The 20,360-nt window shown below is 42.9% G+C and overlaps 3 protein-coding genes across 4 annotated transcripts; all 3 read right to left on the reverse strand.

Annotated features, from left to right (window-relative positions):
* Window positions 1-2,640: 2,640 nt before the first annotated feature.
* Window positions 2,641-5,564, reverse strand: slc25a6 (solute carrier family 25 member 6; the record flags this gene model as incomplete). Its single annotated transcript, XM_079733330.1, has 5 exons — window positions 5,497-5,564; window positions 4,906-5,125; window positions 3,674-4,160; window positions 3,191-3,331; window positions 2,641-2,798 (listed from the first exon to the last, which is right to left on the reverse strand). Exons 1-5 carry the CDS (start codon window positions 5,532-5,534, stop codon window positions 2,641-2,643), a joined length of 1,044 nt encoding a protein of 347 aa, XP_079589456.1. The 5' UTR covers window positions 5,535-5,564.
* Window positions 5,493-13,910, reverse strand: asmtl (acetylserotonin O-methyltransferase-like). Of its 2 annotated transcripts, none has more exons than XM_079733328.1 (15): window positions 13,866-13,910; window positions 12,888-12,996; window positions 12,412-12,543; window positions 12,263-12,310; window positions 12,067-12,131; window positions 11,918-11,982; window positions 11,413-11,521; window positions 9,714-10,017; window positions 9,388-9,606; window positions 9,107-9,269; window positions 8,526-8,725; window positions 7,919-8,048; window positions 7,330-7,470; window positions 6,975-7,097; window positions 5,493-6,088 (listed from the first exon to the last, which is right to left on the reverse strand). In XM_079733328.1, exons 2-15 carry the CDS (start codon window positions 12,978-12,980, stop codon window positions 5,883-5,885), a joined length of 1,998 nt encoding a protein of 665 aa, XP_079589454.1. In that variant the 5' UTR covers window positions 12,981-12,996; window positions 13,866-13,910; the 3' UTR covers window positions 5,493-5,882. The 2 variants fall into 2 exon arrangements, with proteins under 2 accessions (XP_079589454.1, XP_079589455.1); XM_079733329.1 differs by lacking the exon at window positions 5,493-6,088 and adding an exon at window positions 6,427-6,684.
* Window positions 13,911-16,382: 2,472 nt separating this feature from the next.
* On the reverse strand, window positions 16,383-19,553 carry p2ry8 (P2Y receptor family member 8; the record flags this gene model as incomplete). The annotated part of the gene is made up of 3 exons (XM_079733394.1): window positions 19,484-19,553; window positions 18,236-18,580; window positions 16,383-17,124 (listed from the first exon to the last, which is right to left on the reverse strand). Exons 2-3 carry the CDS (start codon window positions 18,526-18,528, stop codon window positions 16,383-16,385), a joined length of 1,035 nt encoding a protein of 344 aa, XP_079589520.1. The 5' UTR covers window positions 18,529-18,580; window positions 19,484-19,553.
* Between the last annotated feature and the right edge of the window lie 807 nt (window positions 19,554-20,360).

Raw genomic sequence — 20,360 nt, forward strand, 5'->3', positions numbered from 1 at the left:
GCGTGAGTGGATTTGATAAACAAACATGAATGTTTTAGCACTTGATCATGAGTTTGTCAACGAGAGAAGAATTAAAAAAAATTAAAATAACGTTATGATCTGAGGGATTGTTATTCAGCGTTCGACCCTTTGGATTATGCTTGGATGTTCTGTCTTATGAGACAAAACTTTTATTATTTTATTATAGTTAGTTTTAGAATTCGAAAAAAACATTAAAAGTATGCCTATTGTACCTGCAAAATCATGTTACATACAGATTAATTTTTCTGGAACTGCATAATCATTATTAATAACTAGCAACTTTAGCAACTGCATTTGGAACCCTTTTGGTTCCTTTTCTTGTTCTTAGGACAAATACATATCTAGACAGCCAGATTTCAAACCTTTTTCCTTGTCCAATATCGCCCCCAAGTGGTGACACTTGACAGTGTATGAAATCCAATAAGCGTGTGTTGGAAGAACACAAACTCATTGCACACATTCACTCATTGTTCAGGATTTTCAAGGTCATTGACTTGTACGCATATTCGATTACATCACTTCAGATGAAGTGAAAGTCTACCCGGTTGTTTATCGAGCAAAGCGAGGGATCAAACGCTACATGACTTCAGTATTATTATGTATTTTTACTGGCCGGCGTGTAACGGTGAATAGAGAACACAGACTCCACTCATATTATCTTCGATATCAACATGTGGTAGTGGTTACATGTCGCTCTGCTGTCTGCGATGCAGAGCACAGTCTTAAATCAGTCATTTCAATATCAAAGCACTTAACACTAGAATGATGATTACTTGCAGGTGGAAACCCATGCTGCTTGTCAAGTCTGCAAGCGCGCAAAATGACTGAGCTCTTATCTGACATGTACAGTACGGCCAGTTCTCAATGGGCGAGATCGCATTACACTTGATTACTTTAGAGTTTTCTAGCCATTTTCCCAAATTACACCGGCCTTTGGTCTCTTGATGGACTTGTATGGTTTGCATTACTAAGCTTCTCTACACTGATTCCAGTAAACAAACCGAGCGAGCCGCTTCAAGGGTGAGAGAGTGCAACTTTTAAAGCGGTAGAGCGCAACAAGTGCGTCGGTTCAAGACAATGTTTCAATGTTTTGATTGAATTGGGGGAATCAAATATAATTGAAAGGGAAAAAAAAGTATTTTCAATAATGCCATGATAAAGAGGTATTGAGTTTTATTGAATCAATACAATTCTATTCAGACAACTATTCATCCAGTGTAGGGTAGGCATATTGCTGACATATAGCCTCTCTCGGAGTATGCATTTGGTGCGTTGCATTTAGAGTAAAATATATGTGCTTCACACACGGATCCATAGTTGTTAACTCATCCTCCCTCTCTTTCCTACTCTGTCTCTCTCCCTCCCTCCATGATGTCTGGGCCATGGAAAAATGCTTGATGTCAAAATAAGCCCAAGACGAGACTGACAAGAAAATGGCATGAATAATATGACCACCCTCATTACCCTTCTAGGAAAATACTTAAGGGAGGGATACGAAATGAAGAGTAAGGATACACTTTCAGTGTCACACGAAATAGCTATTACTTCTGGCAGGAGATATTCTCAGATTCCCATAAGATGTTTGTCTTTTTCTTTTATATTGCACTGCCCAAAAACGGACTGGCGAGAGATGTATCTGTATCTGTTAGGAATTAAGGACTGTTATTGTACATAGGCCATTATTATACGAGACTGTTTAAACCAGCTGAATGGATTTTGTTTTTTCCAACCCCGAAAGCTGGCAACATCAATCCTAATTCTGCTAACTCCAACTCTTTAAGTTGTCAAATGATTACTGTAACACATCCATAGCCATCAATTTAACAGCTCTGCATTATCTAACCAACATTGGAAACACTCAGCCTTTTTTAAACGTGTCTTGGCCTGCAATGAATGACAGATTTTTGAAGCCAATGGAAAGGAGATTCACTAACATTGCACGATATGCCAAAACCGGACAAACTTACCATTGGAAAACACTGGTACAAATGGTCCACTTCTGAAATGGGCTACATACCATACAGTAACACAGATAGGTCCCTTCAATAACTAGGATCCACATTTTGTGCAAAACAAGGAACACCATGACTATTTAAACCCTACTGGGTTTAAATAGTCAGTGATTGGTTTGGTTTCTCTGCATTTATTGTCTGTCGGACTTCTCCGCTACTTAGTTTGAACACACCCATGCAGAACGGCTCGGGGGAAGAGCTGACAGCGATTAGAGCTTAAAGGGGACATATCATACCACCAGGTGTGAGTGTGATTAGCTATTACAAGCCGGTGTCAAAATGTGCAGCATTGTGACATCACAGGTGGGTGTGTCCACCTAGATGTGTGACGGATAGATGAGCAACGTTTGCTACAGTCCACTGGGTACGCTGGTAGACTGATCTATCCAGCACACATCTAGGTGGACACGCCCACCTGTGATGTCACAATGCTGCACATTTTCAAACCTGCTTGTAATGACTAATCACACTCACACCTGGTGGTATGATATGTCCCCTTTAAATGACACCAGTGACCCACACCACTGCCTGTAAACGGTCCGGCCACGCTCAGAGGACGAAGAGGGAGGAGGAGGACGACGGTTGATGGGGTGGGTGGCGTCTCAGCTCAGACGTACTTCTTGAACTCGTCGTACAGCACCAGCACGAAGGCCCCGCCCATGCCTCGCAACACGTTGGACAGCGCTCCCTTGAAGAAGGCCTTGCTTCCCTCCTCCCGGGCGATCTTGGTCCAGCAGTCCAGGGTGGACGAGTACATGATGTCGGCTGGGGAAACACAAACAAGGTAGAATGGAGGCAGAGGAACATCCGGAATGGTGCACACGATGCAGGAATGTTTTTGGATTGACGCCTCCGTCTGTCCCTTTGTTTATCTCCGTCTCTTAGACTAGATGTTTAAACTAGGAAACTCTTCTTGGTGAACTTACTGGCACCTTTGCCCTTGTTACGTCCTTGTTGTCCTCTAGTCCCAACTCTAGAATCTTATGACTGGTCTTCCTCTTATTGACTACTTGGCTATAAGTGATAGTATGAAAGCCTTGCTCTTGACCTAAAGGACGCTTGACGGTACACTAAAAACAGTGAACAACCTATTATCCTACTATGTGTTCTAGTATTCATCCCATAGTGCGTTGAGTACTTGAAACAAATGGTCTCACCGCCTTTGCGTCCGGACTGCATCATCATGCGTCGCCTGACCGTGTCGAAGGGATAGCACACTATTCCCGCCACGGTGGTCACTGATTGGGCGATAGCCCAGCTGACCATAATATGGGTGTTCTTAGGATCAGGAAGCATGCCTGAAAACAAAATCAAACGGTTTGGATTACAGCAACATTGTTCTGTGATGACGGCCAAAGAGAGTCATAATCATTAGTGTACAAACACTAAAAATAACGATGATTTGTGTCAAACCATTTTAAGCAGGGCTCAGAGACAACTGTTTTGAATGTGAGGACCTTTACGTTCCCAAAGAGAGTTCTTATATGCTCAACAGATATCACAGAGTTCAATGCAGACATCAGATTGGACTATAATGCAAAATCCCATGTCCCTATCGCACTAAAATCCCCCAGCCCTCAAAAGCCTCCCACAGCCCTCTCTCCCGTGCCCTCGGGATCTCCACGGCGTGAGCCTCCTACCTTTGGCTGTGTCGTACATGCCAAAGTAGGCGGCCCTGTAGATGATGATGCCCTGCACGGAGACGCCAAACCCCTGGTACAAGCCCTTGATGCCGTCCGACTTGGTGATCTGCCCCAAGCAGTTGGCCAGGCCGGAGAACTCCCTGGTGGCGCCCGCCTTGCCCACGTCGGCGGCCAGGCGGGTACGGGCGAAGTCCAGCGGGTAGACGAAGCAGAGGGAGGTGGCCCCTGCCGCCCCTCCGGACGCCAGGTTCCCGGCGAAGTAGCGCCAGAACTGGGTGTGCTTGTCCACGCCGCCCAGGAAGACCTGCTTGTATTTGTCCTTGAAGGCAAAGTTGAGGGCCTGGGTGGGGAAGTAGCGGATGACGTTGGCCAGGTTCCCGCGCCAGAAGGAGACGAAGCCCTGCTCTTTGGGGATGCGTACAATGCAGTCCACGATGCCCTTGTACTGCTGGTCGGCGGTGATCTGCTTGCTGGCATGCTGGACCTGAAGAGTGAGGAACACAAATGGGTTTCCGCAAAAAGAAAGAAAATGATAGGCGTACGTTTTATCAGAGAAATGATTAACATTTTTTTTTTTTTAAGATTTATATTCGCAAAAAGATTGACTAAAGCAAAGATATTTTCTTTACCGAAGTTGATTTTATTTCCATAACAGAACGCATAGGTAAAAGGAATAGGCCTGTGACACTGCAGTCACTGAGTCACCAGCAAGAGGTATGGGCTTTATGCGTTAGCGATATCAAAATGAATGTTATAGATTACTTTAATAATCTCTACATCACAGAGGCTGAAACAAAATACTTTGAAGCTTATAGTTGCGACGGATATGCACTTTTGTCAATGAATCTGCGTAGTCGCAATTTATAATCATTGTTACTTCTACGCAGATTATATTAATATCTACATCAACACAGGCACAAATTAAGATAAAGATTTATATCTTTCAATGCATCTGCGTAGTCGCCATTTCTAAGCATAGTTGTGACTACGCAGATGCATTGACAGATGTGCGCTGGTCATCATCACTGCAGGGGAGGACACAGCTGCAGTGCACGCAGTCTCCCAAGGGTAACATCGCTGACGCTGATATAAACATGTCATATTTTGAAATCCGTTAGAATAGTTAGGTCTACTCAATAACTAATGTCAAAAGTAATGGCATTGTCTTGCCTACACAGAGCTTCCTTATTCCCAGATTCTTCCAAACGGTGACTTGCAGCTTTGCCTACCTGGAGAAGCAGTTTCACCCGCTCAATGGGCGCTACAGTAGTTTTAGATATGGCTGCAGCAACTCCACCTGCCAAAAAGTCCTTTGCAAACGAGACGGCTGCGTCATTCATGGTTGCTGCTGGTTTGCTTTTGTCAATTTTGTACTGCTGAGGATAAGACTGGGAGGATAGAGCAAAGATGAGTTTCCGGCGAGTGGGTACCACAAGTTCAGCTGTCGGGACTTTGCAAAATGAGAGAACAAGAAGTTATTCTGTAGCATCGCGAGATGATACAGAAACGAGCAACGCACGTGATTCAGGCATCTATTAAAATGCGTTGTAGCAATTTTAAAATACTATTTATCAAATATAGCCCTATTAAATAAATAATCTACTGAAATTAAATAGTATTATTATAAATTACGGGTGTTTTAAAAGCCACCGTATTACAATAGATGTACAGCCTACATCAAATACAGATTTGGCATAAACAAAACAAGTGAGAAAATGCTTAATAATGTAGCAACACAAGTAGTTTGCATTTATTTGGATTATGTTTTAAAAAGCATTTGAACTACAAAGCCAACAACGACCTTAATATCCCCCCATTACCCTCCTAGAACAGCTTTGACCCCAGTTTCCCCCTCCATCTCCCACCTCAGAAGCCTTAGATCCTGAGCAGCATGTTTGAGAAAGTAACACAGAACACTAGGGAGAAAGTGGGGGAGTATTTTACAATACCCTTAGGATTAAATATCTTGCCTTGCCTATATGGATGACATAAGCATGGAACAACAGTGAGTCTTCTGAAGAGACTGCTGCTTCGTAGAAAGGCCATCCAAAGTTCTGTGCCACCAGAATGCACTAATAATCAAGCCTGGAAACCAAGGCCTGACACGAGACAGTATCGCCGAGAGATGCTTTGCTGTGTTTGGGTAGTAAAATCACGTAATACAATCGTACAAGTCAAAATTGTTGTCATACAAAATGCACACTGGCTAGTTTTTAACAGCAAGGACAACATCAAGGAAGTTCCACGTGTGGGCGATGCGAACGTCCCCGAATCCGTACTGGCGTAGTAGCCGAGTATATTCTACTCCCGTCCGCTCCTTGCCGTGTGTCTGTGTCAGCATGTTGAGAGACTGGAGGGCCGGGTACGATCTGGGTGTATCCAACAGGGCCTCTGCCACAAGCACCGCACTCCCTGGACCCCCCAGACAAGAAGAGGATCTTGAGAAGAGCGTTCATACTCCTTTATGACACTTTATACAGGCATCCAGAACCCCTCCATTCAAACACGTGTTGCTCAATGTGGTATACAAGTAATTTTGTGTTAAAATTTTCTATGACTAAATAGAGCACCATGTATCAATGTTCATCTAATGTGCCCTTGTATGGATAATGTATAGATAGATAGATGATATATGAACATACAGATCATACATCATCATATTTTTCATAGATAACATAAACATACAATCAAGGTTTTATTTATTCAAAATTATGACATTACAATTACAAAACAATTATGACGTTACAATTACAAAATGTCCAAAGCCTACACATCTGGTGAAAATAAAGTTTGTCTTTAAGCTAGGGGTCAATCTTTGATGCAGAGCAGGACATCTAGCAAACTGTCTGTGTGCGCGATGTGCGACACGGTGAAGCCGTGGCCCTCTAGCAGGGCCCCGTACTCCGCCGCGCTCCTCTGCTTCCCTGGACCCAGGCCGAGGGCCTGCAGGAGGCCCTGGCTGGGGCCCTTCCTGTCCAGAAAGATCTCGCTAACCAGGAGGCCACAGCCTGCGGCCAAGGAGGGTAAAGATGGGAAGAAATGTATCGGTGGAGAAAGAGTGAGTACCTCTTACGACGTAGCCTGCAATCATCAAATCCTTTACAATCGGTGTGTGTGATGTATTGCTCATTCGATACTGAAATCCTGAGAATGACGAGCGTGTCTCTGTATTTGACAACCATGTAATGTGACTTTAACCAACCACTCCTCGCCAGAGGAGTAGAAACGCCACAGATATTCTTTGAAAAGAAAAAAAAAAAAAGCATTCTGGAAATATTTGGAGAAGAGCAAAGTTTACCTGGAGTGCAAGCGTCGGAAATTTTACCCAGCAAGGCGTGCACCTTGTCGTCCGTCCAGTCGTGGAGAATCCTGGCCAGGATGTACAGGTCTGCTTTGGGAAGCTGGTCTTTAAAGAAGTCTCCTGTTAAAGCCCAGGAGAAAAGAACACCGGAGGTCACTCAAATAAGGTGATAAGGTGCCCATTAGGTACTGGCTAATTTTTTTATTTGGTTGTATGTTTATGTATTAAGAGAATTTCAACTAGTTAACAAAAAATGCTTGTAAATTAATTGCTTAATCTAGCTTTAACATAATACAATGAATGTTTAGTAGCAATTGGGTACAACATGGAGGAGTGACGGAGTATCACTTGCCTGCGACGAAGGAAACCCTGTTGTCTAGTCCCGGTGGACAGAAGGCCCCGCTCAGCTCCACCACACTCGGCAGGTCGTACACAGTCACTGACATCCGCGGGTACGCTTTGGCCAACCCGTGCGCCATGGAGCCAGTGCACCCTGTAGGGAGGAACAGTGGCCTGCTGGTTTAGCGGTCCGCCATATCCCGGGAGATGGCATCACAAAAAAGCAAACAAAAAAAACTGAAAGGGGCGGGTTTACGGATTCTTTCCTGTTTCGTTTACGGAGATATTCTACTGAAGAGAAACTCACGTGCGTGAGTGAGTGGATATAGCTTTCAGAAGGGGATTTGAGTGTATTTCTCCAGAGAGACTTTTTCAACAGTCGCCAATGGCTCTCCTAAAGATTGCCACCTCCAGCCCCATGATTGATCAGAACAATTATGAAGACAAAGAAACGCCCCATTCAACCAGATTGGGGCTGGTCTGCAATCGGTCTGTCGATAATTAGATCATTAATCTAAGGGTGAATTTGTGAGGATAGTCCAAGTGTCGTGGCCCTGTGTTTCTATGGGTTTGCTGTTGTGTTATTCTCGCCGTGCACTCACCTCCGAGGTCACAGGCGGTCTTGAAGCGTGAGAGGTCGAAGGCGGTGATCACAGCTGGCCCCGCGACCGCAGCGATGCCGTGCATGGCCTTCATGAACCGCAGTTTCCGCTCGTCGTCAGAGTACATGTCCTGTGATGAGAACACAAGACGTATTTAAAATTATATATTTAATCCGCAGCATCAGTTTCCATTTCTCCCCCCACTTACAACATCTTAGGTGGGTTGTGACAGTATAATATTTTTATCCAATAATGATCTCTGCAGCTCAGATGCAGTTTTTTCATTGTCCAAAAAGGTTGATCCAAATTGGTATGAGTTTGTTTGTTTTCAGGCATTTGAGGGACCGAACAAGGAGAAATACATGTTTGAGGGGTATAGAGTATTTTCTACTGCTCTTAACAGTGGCGAAATGTAGTTGACTCTGGCCCTGGCGCAAGATTTATTTATCATAAATCATGCGTGTGCACACACATATCCGCAAACACCAAAACTTGGGCACACGTACGTGCGCGCACCCACACACACACACACACTCAAAATAACATACAACTAAGACGTAGTCTCATATCGGGATATGGACATAATCGATATATTGCCTCGCTCTACCTGAAACAGATCGTTGGTGGTTTGTGCGGAAACCTTGGCCTGTTGGTTGGTTCCCTCCCTGACTGAGGTCTCCAGATGGGAGAAGAGTTTCCACAGCGTCTCATCAGAGTGCGCCATGTACCCCAGCAGGGAGGAGGGGGAATCGGACACCAGGAACCGCTGGGACAGACGGCTGTTCTCGTACACGCCTTCCTGGTTTACTGCGAGAACGAAAAGGGGTTGGTTTTGTGTTGTACACAAATGTATGCAGACAGGGGATGTTATATGGACTATACAGGATACATGTACATGGATCACAAGGCTGATAAGATAATCTTACAGAACTGAATATGCACACACAGTGGTCTATATATAATTATCAATTCTAAACCTGAATTTTAAATCTATTATTTTCTTATCTTATCATTGTTAACATTGATATATGCCTAATACAATACTGTAATATGCCAAAGGAAAATCAAAAATGACCTGCTCAACAAAACATTACCTAGCAATGTCATGAATAAGTACGATGAAGTAATCATGGCAAATCATATGGTAAAATCAAATCCATAACATGTACATGCTGAGCAAGAACAGACCTCCTTGCTTGCGTTCCAATAGGCCAAGAGACACGCAAGCCTCCAGCAAACACAGTGTCCCCTTGAGGGAGGCCTCCAGACCCCGGGCCACCTCTGAACCCTCCAAGCCCGGTCTTTTCTGGAGCAGGTCAAACACACGCATCTTGGAGGCTGTAAACAACGCCTGCATGAGTCGTAGAAAGAAGGAAAAACAGAAGAGAAATTGCTCAACAGAGTTCCAAAAAAGTCACAGAGAACTTTATGTGGATGCAATGCGTGCAGATGGTTTGTCCGTATTATACCTTTGAGGCTTTAAATCCATCCATCAGCTCTATGATCCGCTTTAGGTCGTCAGTGTGCACTTTCTCAATCACGAGATTCATAGGCCCTCTGCTGGTCACCGGTGGAACTGCACTGCCGGCTGCTGACATGTTCTCTTGGCCCTCTGAGCATTTTGACAAACTGTTGACCAATGCCCAGGAACTGTCATCCGGTGCACTTTGACCATCTTTCCTCTTCACCTAGAACACGTTGATTCGTTAGAAACGTACATGGAAAACAATGTTATATATTTGAGGGCAGATTGTCTATTGTTGTTAGGGTTAGGTTTTCTTTACAATGAGTTTACCTTAGGGGCTGGACTGGTTGGGGGGCCATTTTGGATTGGAATCTCTGCTTGGGGAGGGTTGCTTGTGGCAGGGTTGGACAGAGAGGAAGTGGAGGAGGGGTTCTCTACGGGATCCGTTGTGCTGCCGTTACATCTGACATCCGTATGCACAACCTCGTTGGAGGTTGGCTCCGGGTTGAAGAGGAGGTCCAACTGCTTGCAGAAGCGGTTGAGGGGGAAGCCCACCACGTTGAGGAAGTCCCCGTGGATGTACTCTACGAGCATGCCCCCCAAGGCCTGGATACCGTAACCCCCTGCCTTGTCCCTGAAAGACCAACAAGCCAATGACCAAACACACTAGACTTTACTACGCACATAACGTATATTTTGCCCACTTGCTAAATAGTTAAATGCAAACAGAATGGCCAACCAAGGGTAGCTCAAAGTTCACCACCCAGCAGTGATGGGGGGTGAAAACTGAACTGAACCTGGCTGATTTCTGAATTTCATGGGTCCGTTAAAAGAACTGGCCGATCAATAGGAAAGGCCAATATATGACCACATGACCCTCATGCAGTAACTGCTGACATGACAAGCATAAGGTCGGGGGGAGCCCAGTGCTGTCCCATCCAATAATTAATCAAGGAAATTACTAATTCAGAGTTGCTGTTGCTACTATAGCAATCTACCATCGACCTGCTGCTGCTTCTACTACTGCTACTACCACTATTGCTACTACTACTATTAATAATTATACTGCTACTACTACTCCTGCCGATACTATTCTCCTTTGCTTTATGTCATACTGTATGCATTCTTTTCTTATGTCCATTTATTTTAATGTCAGTGCTTTTAAACAGATTATTATAGAAAATGTTGGGTCCTGAGCTGGATATAAGTGGACTTGGTACGCCGAAGACCTTTGTGCAGACAGCACAGCAAATCAAAAACAGTCAATAGCCAGAGTCAAGAGGCTATCTATGTAGAGCAGGGGTCAGCAACCTTTTCAACATGCAGTGCCAGTTTGACATTTTCTCGTTAATGAGTGTGCCTTAAGCGACAACATATTAAAAATTAAGCAGAATTATGACACAGCGACCAAAAACATTTCCAGAAGACCTGGAATTGTATTATTTCCATATAGTCCACAATCATGCATCAACATTTTAAATGTTTTTTTGGTTGTTATATTTGCAACATGGGCTTACAAATTATAATTACATATGTTCCATCTTAAAACACCATTTTCAGAAACTCATTCAAAAACATATTTGCACTGTGAGAAATGTAAAAAACAAGAATATATGAGAATGTTGGAGCATCCACATCAATATTTTTAAGACATGTACAGCTTTGCAAAACCATGTGAAGGCGATGCATTGCAACAATATTTAAAATATTTTCTTCTCTATTACTCACAACATAGGTTTAAAAACTATTAATTGATCCCATTTCAGAAAACTACTTTCTGTAACTAATTGAAACATATTTGCACTGGGAGGAGATGCCCAAAACAGAATAAAGTGCAAAAAAAAAAATCGGTAGTAATGCTTATGCTGCCGCATTGTGCGGTGACATTTTTTAATAATAATAATAAAATAAAAATAAAAAATACGAAAAAAAAAATTTTCAAGTGTGCCAAATGATTATGCTGCCCCGTGCCAGACGGTGGCACGCGTGCCTAGGGTTGCTGACCCCTGATGTAGAGCATTCAACTCACATGGGTTCCCCACTGTCGATGTAATCCCACAGCATAGTCTCAGACAGATCAGCAAACTTTACCCTTGTTTCTTCATAGAAATCAATGGTCTGGTAGTCAGTTTCCTCATCTACGGGGAAGAGCATAAACAACCTAATTTGGTAAACTTTTACATTTATGGCATTTAGCTGATGCATTTATCCAAAGTGACTTACAACCATTCAGACACACATCCACACACCGACGATGGAGTCCAACATGCAAGGCGACAGCCAGCTCGTCAGGAGCAGTTAGGGTTAGGTGTCTTGCTCAGGGACACCTCGACACTCTGCTAAGACGAACCGAGGATCGAACTAGTAACCTTTTGGGTTCGAACCCGTTCTAACTCCTGAGATAAGCTGACACCCTAAGGTAAACAAAATAAAACCATTGGAAACACTCTTCCAGGAACGAGTCTTTGGTAAACACTGGATCACTTAAGCAAAGACATCGACTTTTTATTCCACAAAGAAAGTTGAATACATACTCTCTTGCTGGTTGCAGAGGACGATAACGACCCCAGTGCACACGCTGTGCTCTTTCCCACTCAGTCTTGGAAAAAAACATCAAATACGTTTTAGACTCTTTTCTTTCTGACCTATTCACCAAAGAGTTTCCATTTACAATCATGCTTACCGTGACAGCATTCTGTACGCATCCTGCTTGTCCCTTGGCTTCTCCAGGATCAAACCATCTATTGTCTTAAAAGGAAAACAGCACATTTTTCAATTGCTAATTCGACACACATCATAACATTATCAAGACAAATATAATAAAAGTTATAAAATGCTGTAAAAATGTTGTCAGGCCAATGAAGCATGCTGACTCTTACCACGATGGTGTCTGCTCCAATGACAACGTCGGGAGTTTTAAGGTGTTTCTAAAACAAGGCATGAAACATCACTTTCATCATTATAACAGAATGAATACATTTGCCGTGTGCATTATAATAGTTGGGGAAATGCTAAGCGCTTAACTCACAAATGGCATTCTCCTGGCCACCTCCAGAGCCTTCTGCCTGGCTGTCTCCACAGCGTACTGGTGGGGTTCTTTGAAAATACTCTTGTTAAGGGTCTCTTTGAACCACGACGGCACCACCTCAAACCGTAAGCCCTACAGCCACAGCCCGATATTGATGATCAGAAGCAGAGACACATTAAAGCACTTAATAACGTACAGCACAACCATATTTTCAAAATTGAGTTGTGCAACTGAATTGAATGTAAAATGTTAAACGGTAACTTAAGATCTGTTTATTCCTACAGTATCACGTATAAAGTCAAATTTATATGAAGTAGGTGGCGTGATAATAAACAGTGTTAAAACGATTGTCATTGGAAGAAATTAATAATTTTTAAGTAATCAGGAGGAAATATATTGATGTCTGACTATGCTTAGCTTTTGCATCGCATATCTTGGTCTCAAAATTGTATGACAAAATGCAGATTAGCTCTTACAACATTGGTGAGAATCTCCAGTCTCCGAGGGGAAGAGCTGGCCAGCACCACCAGTTTACCAGACAGCTTGGAAATCACGGGATTCAGCACCATGGTTCTTATCTCTGCCCTTTTAGTACAAGTAAAAGTACAAATACTGTAAATCCTACTTGGTAAAAAGGTGACATCTAGGTCACTTGACCTCCTTCTGAAATTATCCACGTGTCCCCCCCCCCCCCCCTGCCAGTATTACATGATCTATTAGACATAACAAGACGATTGGTCTTGGTTTACCTATACATATGTAAACCAAGACCAGTGATTTTATTTATTTTTTCAGGTGAAAGCAATTATATATCACCTGCCCCACACATGATCAGCGGTGAAACTGCTCGGCTCTGCCTATCCTATCGTTTTCCAATGAAAAGAGCAGCCCAACTACGCTAGCCGCTACCCTCTTGGCGTGCATTGGCAAGACGCACGAAGTACTGGGGGAGCCCCAACAGCAAGTGCGAAGGGATGGAGTAACGCAAGTTTTCCCATTTTGTAATGGACATTTTCATCCAGACTCGTAAATAAACTCAGTAGAGAGTGAGAAGTAAGAAATGTATTGCATCAGTGGCTAGCACACGGCTATATTTAAAACTTCTACCTCTACCTTGTCTAAGGACGTTTTAGTTTGGCTTCCCATCTGCAACGAGAAAGGTGTGTGTATGCGTGTGTGCGCGTGCATGTATCTATTTAACGCTAACTTTCAACTTTTCTCTTGACGTGGTGCCAAATAACGTGCAGACCGGAGTGTTCGCTAGGATGTCATCATTGACGAACTGTCTGGTATTCATTAACATAACATTCATAACGCCTCAACTCACTGCCGCTCAAACTTGATTTGCCAATTTTGTCTATATGCACTCGTGCAAATATGTACATTTATACACACAAACATGATATTAAGGTAATTGGAATAACATGGTTTTGGATCGGAGTCGTGCTACAGACCTGCAGAAGACAGCCGTCCAGGAAAACTACCTCTCTTCTCTGCGGCAACGTCACAACGCGTCACGCCATTATACCGGAAATGATTCCACCAATAGCGCGTTTCGGTTAAATCAGGGGTCAGCAACCTTTTCAACATGCACTGCCAGTTTGACATTTTCTCGTTAATGAGTGTGCCTTAAGCAACAATATATTAAAAATTAAGCTGAATTATGACACAGCGACCAAAAACATTTCCAGAAGACCTGGAATTGTACTATTTTTGTACTATTTACTATTTTTGGTTGTTATATTTGCAACATGGGCTTACAAATTATACTTACATATCAGAAACATTCAGAAAATCATTGGAAAAAATAAGTTTTTGCACTGTGAGAAATGTAAAAAACGAGAATATATGAGAATGTTGGAGCATCCACATCAATATCATTAAGACATGTACAGCTTTGCAAAACCATGTGAAGGCAATGCATACAGGCCACTTGCAACAATATTTTAAATATTTTCTTCTCTATTACTCACAACCAGCGTTGGGAACGTTACTTTAAAAAAGTAATTAGTTATAGTTACTCACTACTTGATCCAAAAAGTAACTGAGTTAGTAACTGAATTACTCTATAATAAAAGTAACTAGTTACCAGGGAAAGTAACTATTTGCGTTACTGTAAAAAAAAATAAAGTTGCTATGTGTCAAAGAATTTGGATTCTTCTGAGCAGTTTTCACTTGGCCTAAATGTGTTAAATGGTTGAATTCAAGGCCCCGATATGCTTCCAACTGAAGCCCCATCCACACTAACCCGGGTTAATCTACAAACGCATAAATGTTTATCCGTTTAGCCCTTCCGTCCACACTAAAACTGAGAATTCCGACACTGAAAACTATGCTTTTCGAAAATGATCGCTGAGGCGGATAAATGTGAAAACGCTGGGTTCGCGTCGTTGGTGGATAGGGTAGACGGAGGCTTTCAGAAACGATGACGTTCGGTTGCCATGACACTGCCACAAGCTTGCGCTCGAGACCGAGACGCTCATCAAAAAAATGGCAGGTGAAATGAAAATGATGATCTCTCTGTACAATGTAGTAATTTATCTCCAGAAACAACTCGACATATTGGCTCAAACATATTCGTTGCTCCAACGCCGGAGGCGAGTGCTGTACTAATGTTCTTCAGTGATGGTAAAAAAACCGAAAGACGAAAGTTCAAACCGTACTTGGAGCGGCGTTTCTGGACAAGACCGGGTCGAAAATGATTAACCAGCTGATCATCTGTAAATATCAGCTGATCGCGCGCCTGTAATCTAAACAGAGAGGCGTGGAGGAGTTACCATGAAAACAACTGTTTATCAAAATAATTTCAGTGTGGAACGTGGATGCAAAACATTCCGAAAACGATCTGAAAACGGAGATCATTTTCATTGCGGATGTGCGTTTTTACATTTACCCGGGTTAGTGTGGATGGGGCCTGAATTTCATTTGCTTGGTTGCAAAGGCTGTGGAACGTCTGCCGAAAACTACAGATGCCAACGTTTCATCGGATTGCTCCGGACTCGCCATTTCTGTTGCTTCATCGAATCTGTTCGGTGTGTGCGTTTGCGTGTGTGTGTGGCGCGCGTGTCCTGGCTCTTGTGTAAAAACACTGGCTCCGATTGGCTACCATAAAACTCTGCCCTAGCCAATCATAATCGCTTATCTCGTTTTTAACCCACCCGGTCTCCTCACTAGCAGTTTGTGTTTGGAGCCAAGGGTGCATTCGGATTACGCAGTTTATTCAATAAATTCATAGTAACGCACTGCATTTTTCGTACAGTAACGGTAACGGCGTTGTAACGACGGAAATAGTAATTAGGTAGATTACTCCGTTACTGAAAAAATAACGGCGTTACCTAACGCCGTTATTTTAAACGGCGTTATTACCAACACTGCTCACAACATAGGTTTAAAAACTATTAATTGATCCCATTTCAGAACACTGCTTTCTGTAACTAATTAAACATATTTGCACTGGGAGGAAATGCCCAAAACAGAATAAAGTGCAAAAAAAAAAATGGTAGGAATGATTATGCTGCCCCATTGTGCTGTGAATTTTTTTAATAATAATTTAAAAAAAATATATATATATACATTTTTTTTTTTTTTCCCAAGTGTGCCAATGATTATGCTGCCCCGTGCCAGTGGTGGCACGCGTGCCTAGGGTTGCCGACCCCTGCTCTAAATAGTTCTGGAATATATTATGATAGAATAGAATAGAATATACCGGTAATATTATAGAATCGAACAGTATCTAGATGAAAATAACTACAAAAAAAAATCCCAATTTTATTCGAAATATTTTTAACATAAACAAATTATTTTGAAAGTAGAAATGGTAAGATAAAAAATGATCTAAGAAAGATTATTTCAAAATGTAGCAAAAAAGGGAATCTATCATGCAACTTTTTTCTAACTTTGATTATCCCTCTCTCTCCTACCCTCCCTCCCTCTCCCTCCCCCTATTCCTGCAAAAGTATCGTGTCGCCATATCAGAGACCCCTCGTGTTTGTCTCCTGTACGTCAGACATGTGATGGGCCGAGAATAAGCTCTCCTTGTGCTCCGTCCCCCTCCCGGTGTCCGAGGTGCTCAGGCTCCCCAGCCTCAGCATTTGCCTCAGCTTGTGCCTGAACTCCTTGGAGGCAAAGTAGTAGATGAAGGGGTCCAGGCAGCTGTTGAGGCAGCTGAAGCTCAGCGACAGCTTGTAGGCCATGTACAGCGAGTCATTATAGAAGAACCTCCGCACGGTGTGAGCCAGTAGCAGCACGTTGCTCGGGGCGAAGCAGAGGACAAAGACCAGCAGCACGGTGGCCGTCAGCCGCATGGCCCGGTCCTTCTGCACCGTCTTGGAGTCCTTGACCAGCTTGCGGATGACACTGACGTAGCAGTAGACGGTGACGCAGAACGGCAGGAAGAAGAGCACGCCGAGCATGGAGAAGAGGAAGCCGAGCCAGGCGTTAATCGACGGCAACATGTCTCGCTTCAGCACGTCGAAGCAGGTGGTGATGCCCAACCCGGGAATGTGGAAGGTGAGGTCGGTGGTCATCAGAGGGTACAGCACGACGAGCACCAACGCCCACATGAGCAGGCAGGCCAGCACCGCCACGCTCTTACTCGCCCTGATCTCCCGGAACCGGATGGGCCAGAGGATGCCCAGGTAGCGGTCGACGCCGATGGCCGTCATCGTCAGGATGGAGCAGTACATGTTGGAGAAGAAGGCGGTGGTCAGGAACCTAGGGTAAAGGGAGGGATGGGGGAGGAGGTGGGAGAGACCATGGGAAGGCTCAAATTTAGTCTTCAAAGATTGACATGTAAATAAAGAGTCTGCACGTCAGAGGATATTCTGATCATCATCATCGGATGTTTATTAACGTGAGCTATAAATGGCTCTCATCCTGTTTGGAAATGGGGTGTAAATGTGCTTGCAAGCTTCACCAGGAAACACAGACAGGCACCAACATTAGGCCGGCGGGCCAATAGGCGCTGAAGTTAGGTGTGGGTGTTTGTTGTTGGGCAGTGTGCAAGCACCTTAAGACACAGTTTATATTAAAGGTGTCCTATTACACCACCAGGTGTGGGTGTGATTAGTCGTTACAATCCGTTTTGAAAATCTGCCTCTTCTGACATCAAAAGTGGGCGTGTCCACCTAGGTGTGCTGGATAGATCAGTCCACCAGCCTCCGAGTGGACTGTAGCAAACGTTGCTCATCTATCCGTCCTACATCTAGGTGGACAGGCCCACTTGTGATATCAGCAATGGACGATTTTCAAAACGGCTTGCAACGGCTAAACACACTCACCCCTGGTGGTATAATATGTATGAAGGTATTATTGTAGCAAAAGTCTTTAGCACCTGTAACTGCAGATTTTGAATGCGTACGCTAAAGTCACAGTAAATTTGAAGTCGTATATATTTTGCATGTGTACTCTAAAGTCACAAATGTGTAACAGTACATTTGAAGTCGTAAATATTTTTTCCACCATTATAAAGACAAAATAGGGTCTACGAGTACGCAAGTCTGTCTTACAGGTGCACAAATCCTTTTGCTACAATCATTGCAGCGCAGTTGGTGCAAAACACATTCGCATGTTTCATAATCTGAGAACAAGCCCAATATGTGTGCATTCGTAAACCCAAATTTTGAACTAATGCATCAGAAGTTGCACTTCTGTGAAAAATTAGAAAATGAGGCAAAATAAGAAAGTACACATGCAAAATAAATATATACAACTTCAAATTTACTGTGACTTTAGTGTACGCATTGAAAATATGCAGTTACAGGTGCTAAAGACTTTTGCTACAATAATACCTTCATAAATATGGGAACTTTAAAGCTGCATATACCTGCACATGCCGGGCCCCAGTGTCCAGTCGTATCCTCGGAGCTGGTAGGCGATCTGGAAGGGCAGGGCGGCGCCCAGGGACAGGTCTGTCAGGGTCAGGTTGATCATGAAGATGATGGAGGGGGTCTTGGGCGAGGTGCGGAACAGCAGCAGCCACATGGAGAGGCCATTTCCGCCCAGGTTGACCACAGTGACCACCATGTAGATGATGGAGATGCTTAAGCTGGCGGGGAAGTTTTGGAAAAGGTTGAGGGTAGCGTTGTCCAGTTTGGTGAAGTTGGCACTTGGAGACATGGTGAAAACCAGAGGATCAGGAATATCTGGTATACAATCCTGTCACCGGATCCTATGAGATAAAAACAGAGGTTTCTTTAACTTACAAAATGATACAAATAAATATTGCGATAAAAGTCAATAACATACAATTTAATTTTGACCAAGGTTTCCAGTCCTGTATTCCCGTCCTGGATCTATAAAGTGATTTTTTTTTTTAAGTGAACTTAATAAAGTGACCTTTTTTGATATGCAAAACTAGTTTTGAGTTTTTGCTTCACTAACTGTGTCTGATAATAAAACCGCATTATGTTCTGTAGGTTTGTTGTGTGAATAGACTGAGGTGTGAAAAGAGAGTCTTGTGTATTTTATGTGGGTATGGGTGGGGCAGGAAAAAGGCAAACATTATCTGCGGTAAGAGTTAGCAACTGCCAACTGTCTTGCAGTTATGAATAGATGGATGCAAATGTTGTTGTCTTGAATTGGGTATAGAAACGAGCAGTCAATCACTCAGTTATGAGTTGTTGTTCAGTTAAAATATTTCAGACAGTGCTATTCAAATCTTAAATAGAACTGAATTGAGTATCTTAAGTTAAATTAAAAGGTTCCACTAGACTTGAACTTTCCCTTCAAATAACACCACAAATAACACTTTCCCCTCCACATGGCAAATATATTCAAATCCACAAACAGAAACAAAACTGATCCATAGAACCAAACTTGTAAAAAATAATATAACTTCAATAATATTTATATAGTATTCACTTTAGGTAAAAAAATGAAATGAAATATACTATTATTATTATTTTTTCTATTACCAGTGCTAAACATACTACAGCTAATGCTACTTCATAACTACTTATCATTGATAATAACAATATGCATAAAATCCATAATTACAAATAATATGTAGTCTTCTCTTTAGGTCATATCCTGGTAACATTTCACTGAATGGAAAGTTTAGTTATATACTCACAGATGTAAACAGAGACCGAGCTGGCGGGTTGGTGCGCAGATTTGAGTGGCTGTTTGTACCTCTATTGTTGTATTACTACTGAGGAAACAAGATTGGGGCATGTCACAGTATTGAGGTTAAGGGAAGGAAGCAGTGCGCATGTCGACATACATGACCAACGGCATAGATGACCAATGACCATGGTGCATTTGTTTTCTGAGATGTCACTGCAGATCTATATACAAGGTGGGCTGTGTTTCATACTCAAGAATACACAGTTGGGATTTAATTATCGCTCACAGATTTTCTGTTAGTGGTTTTCAGTTCCTGTATGCGCGTAGTTTATTTATGCATAAGGCATCTGTTTACGCACACATTTATTCATGTGCAAAACTATGACTATCAAGGTGACTCAGTTGACTTCATGCTTGGTTCTGAAAAGGGTACATGGTAGTAGAGAAGAAGATTTCCCCTCACCTGCTCACAAGCTGCTCACAAGACGCACAAGATAAAGACTTCCTGTTGTTGGCCTGCAGAGTTCTGCGAATGTGCTTTTTCATGCCCACGTGTAATGTCAGTGACAGTGTTAATGCTGGATGTGGGGATTGATATAATACATTGAAAATAAAACAATGTCTAATGCTAACCCTTTATTTATTAAATGGCACACAAGTTGTGACTGATAAGAAACTGGGTCCGTTCGCCCTTGAGTTCAACACAAAAATGGGGGAATACATGGCCAGTGACACGCTAAGAAGAAAAAAAACATTCATACACATACCCAGAAACCCAATTTGAATCACTACTGCCTCATGCAAACATCAAATACTCTAGTTTCCACTGTATTCTACTCCACCCTAACTGCCACTCAGAGGGAACACAGAAATCGATCAATGCT

The sequence above is a fragment of the Pollachius pollachius genome (genome assembly GCF_949987615.1).
Source record: "Pollachius pollachius genome assembly, chromosome: 3".
In the NCBI taxonomy this organism is placed as follows: Eukaryota; Metazoa; Chordata; class Actinopteri; order Gadiformes; family Gadidae; genus Pollachius; species Pollachius pollachius.

Bases quoted from the DNA above. Each gene is read 5' to 3' on its own strand.
- asmtl (XM_079733328.1), bottom strand. From the start codon at position 12,980: ATGGTGCTGAATCCCGTGATTTCCAAGCTGTCTGGTAAACTGGTGGTG. The intron at 11,983-12,066 runs GTAAGCATGATT...TTTTTTTCCAAG, and splicing joins GCGTACAGAATGCTGTCACG to ACTGAGTGGGAAAGAGCACA. The intron at 7,471-7,918 runs GTGAGTGCACGG...TCCTCCCTACAG, and splicing joins GACCGCCTGTGACCTCGGAG to GGTGCACTGGCTCCATGGCG.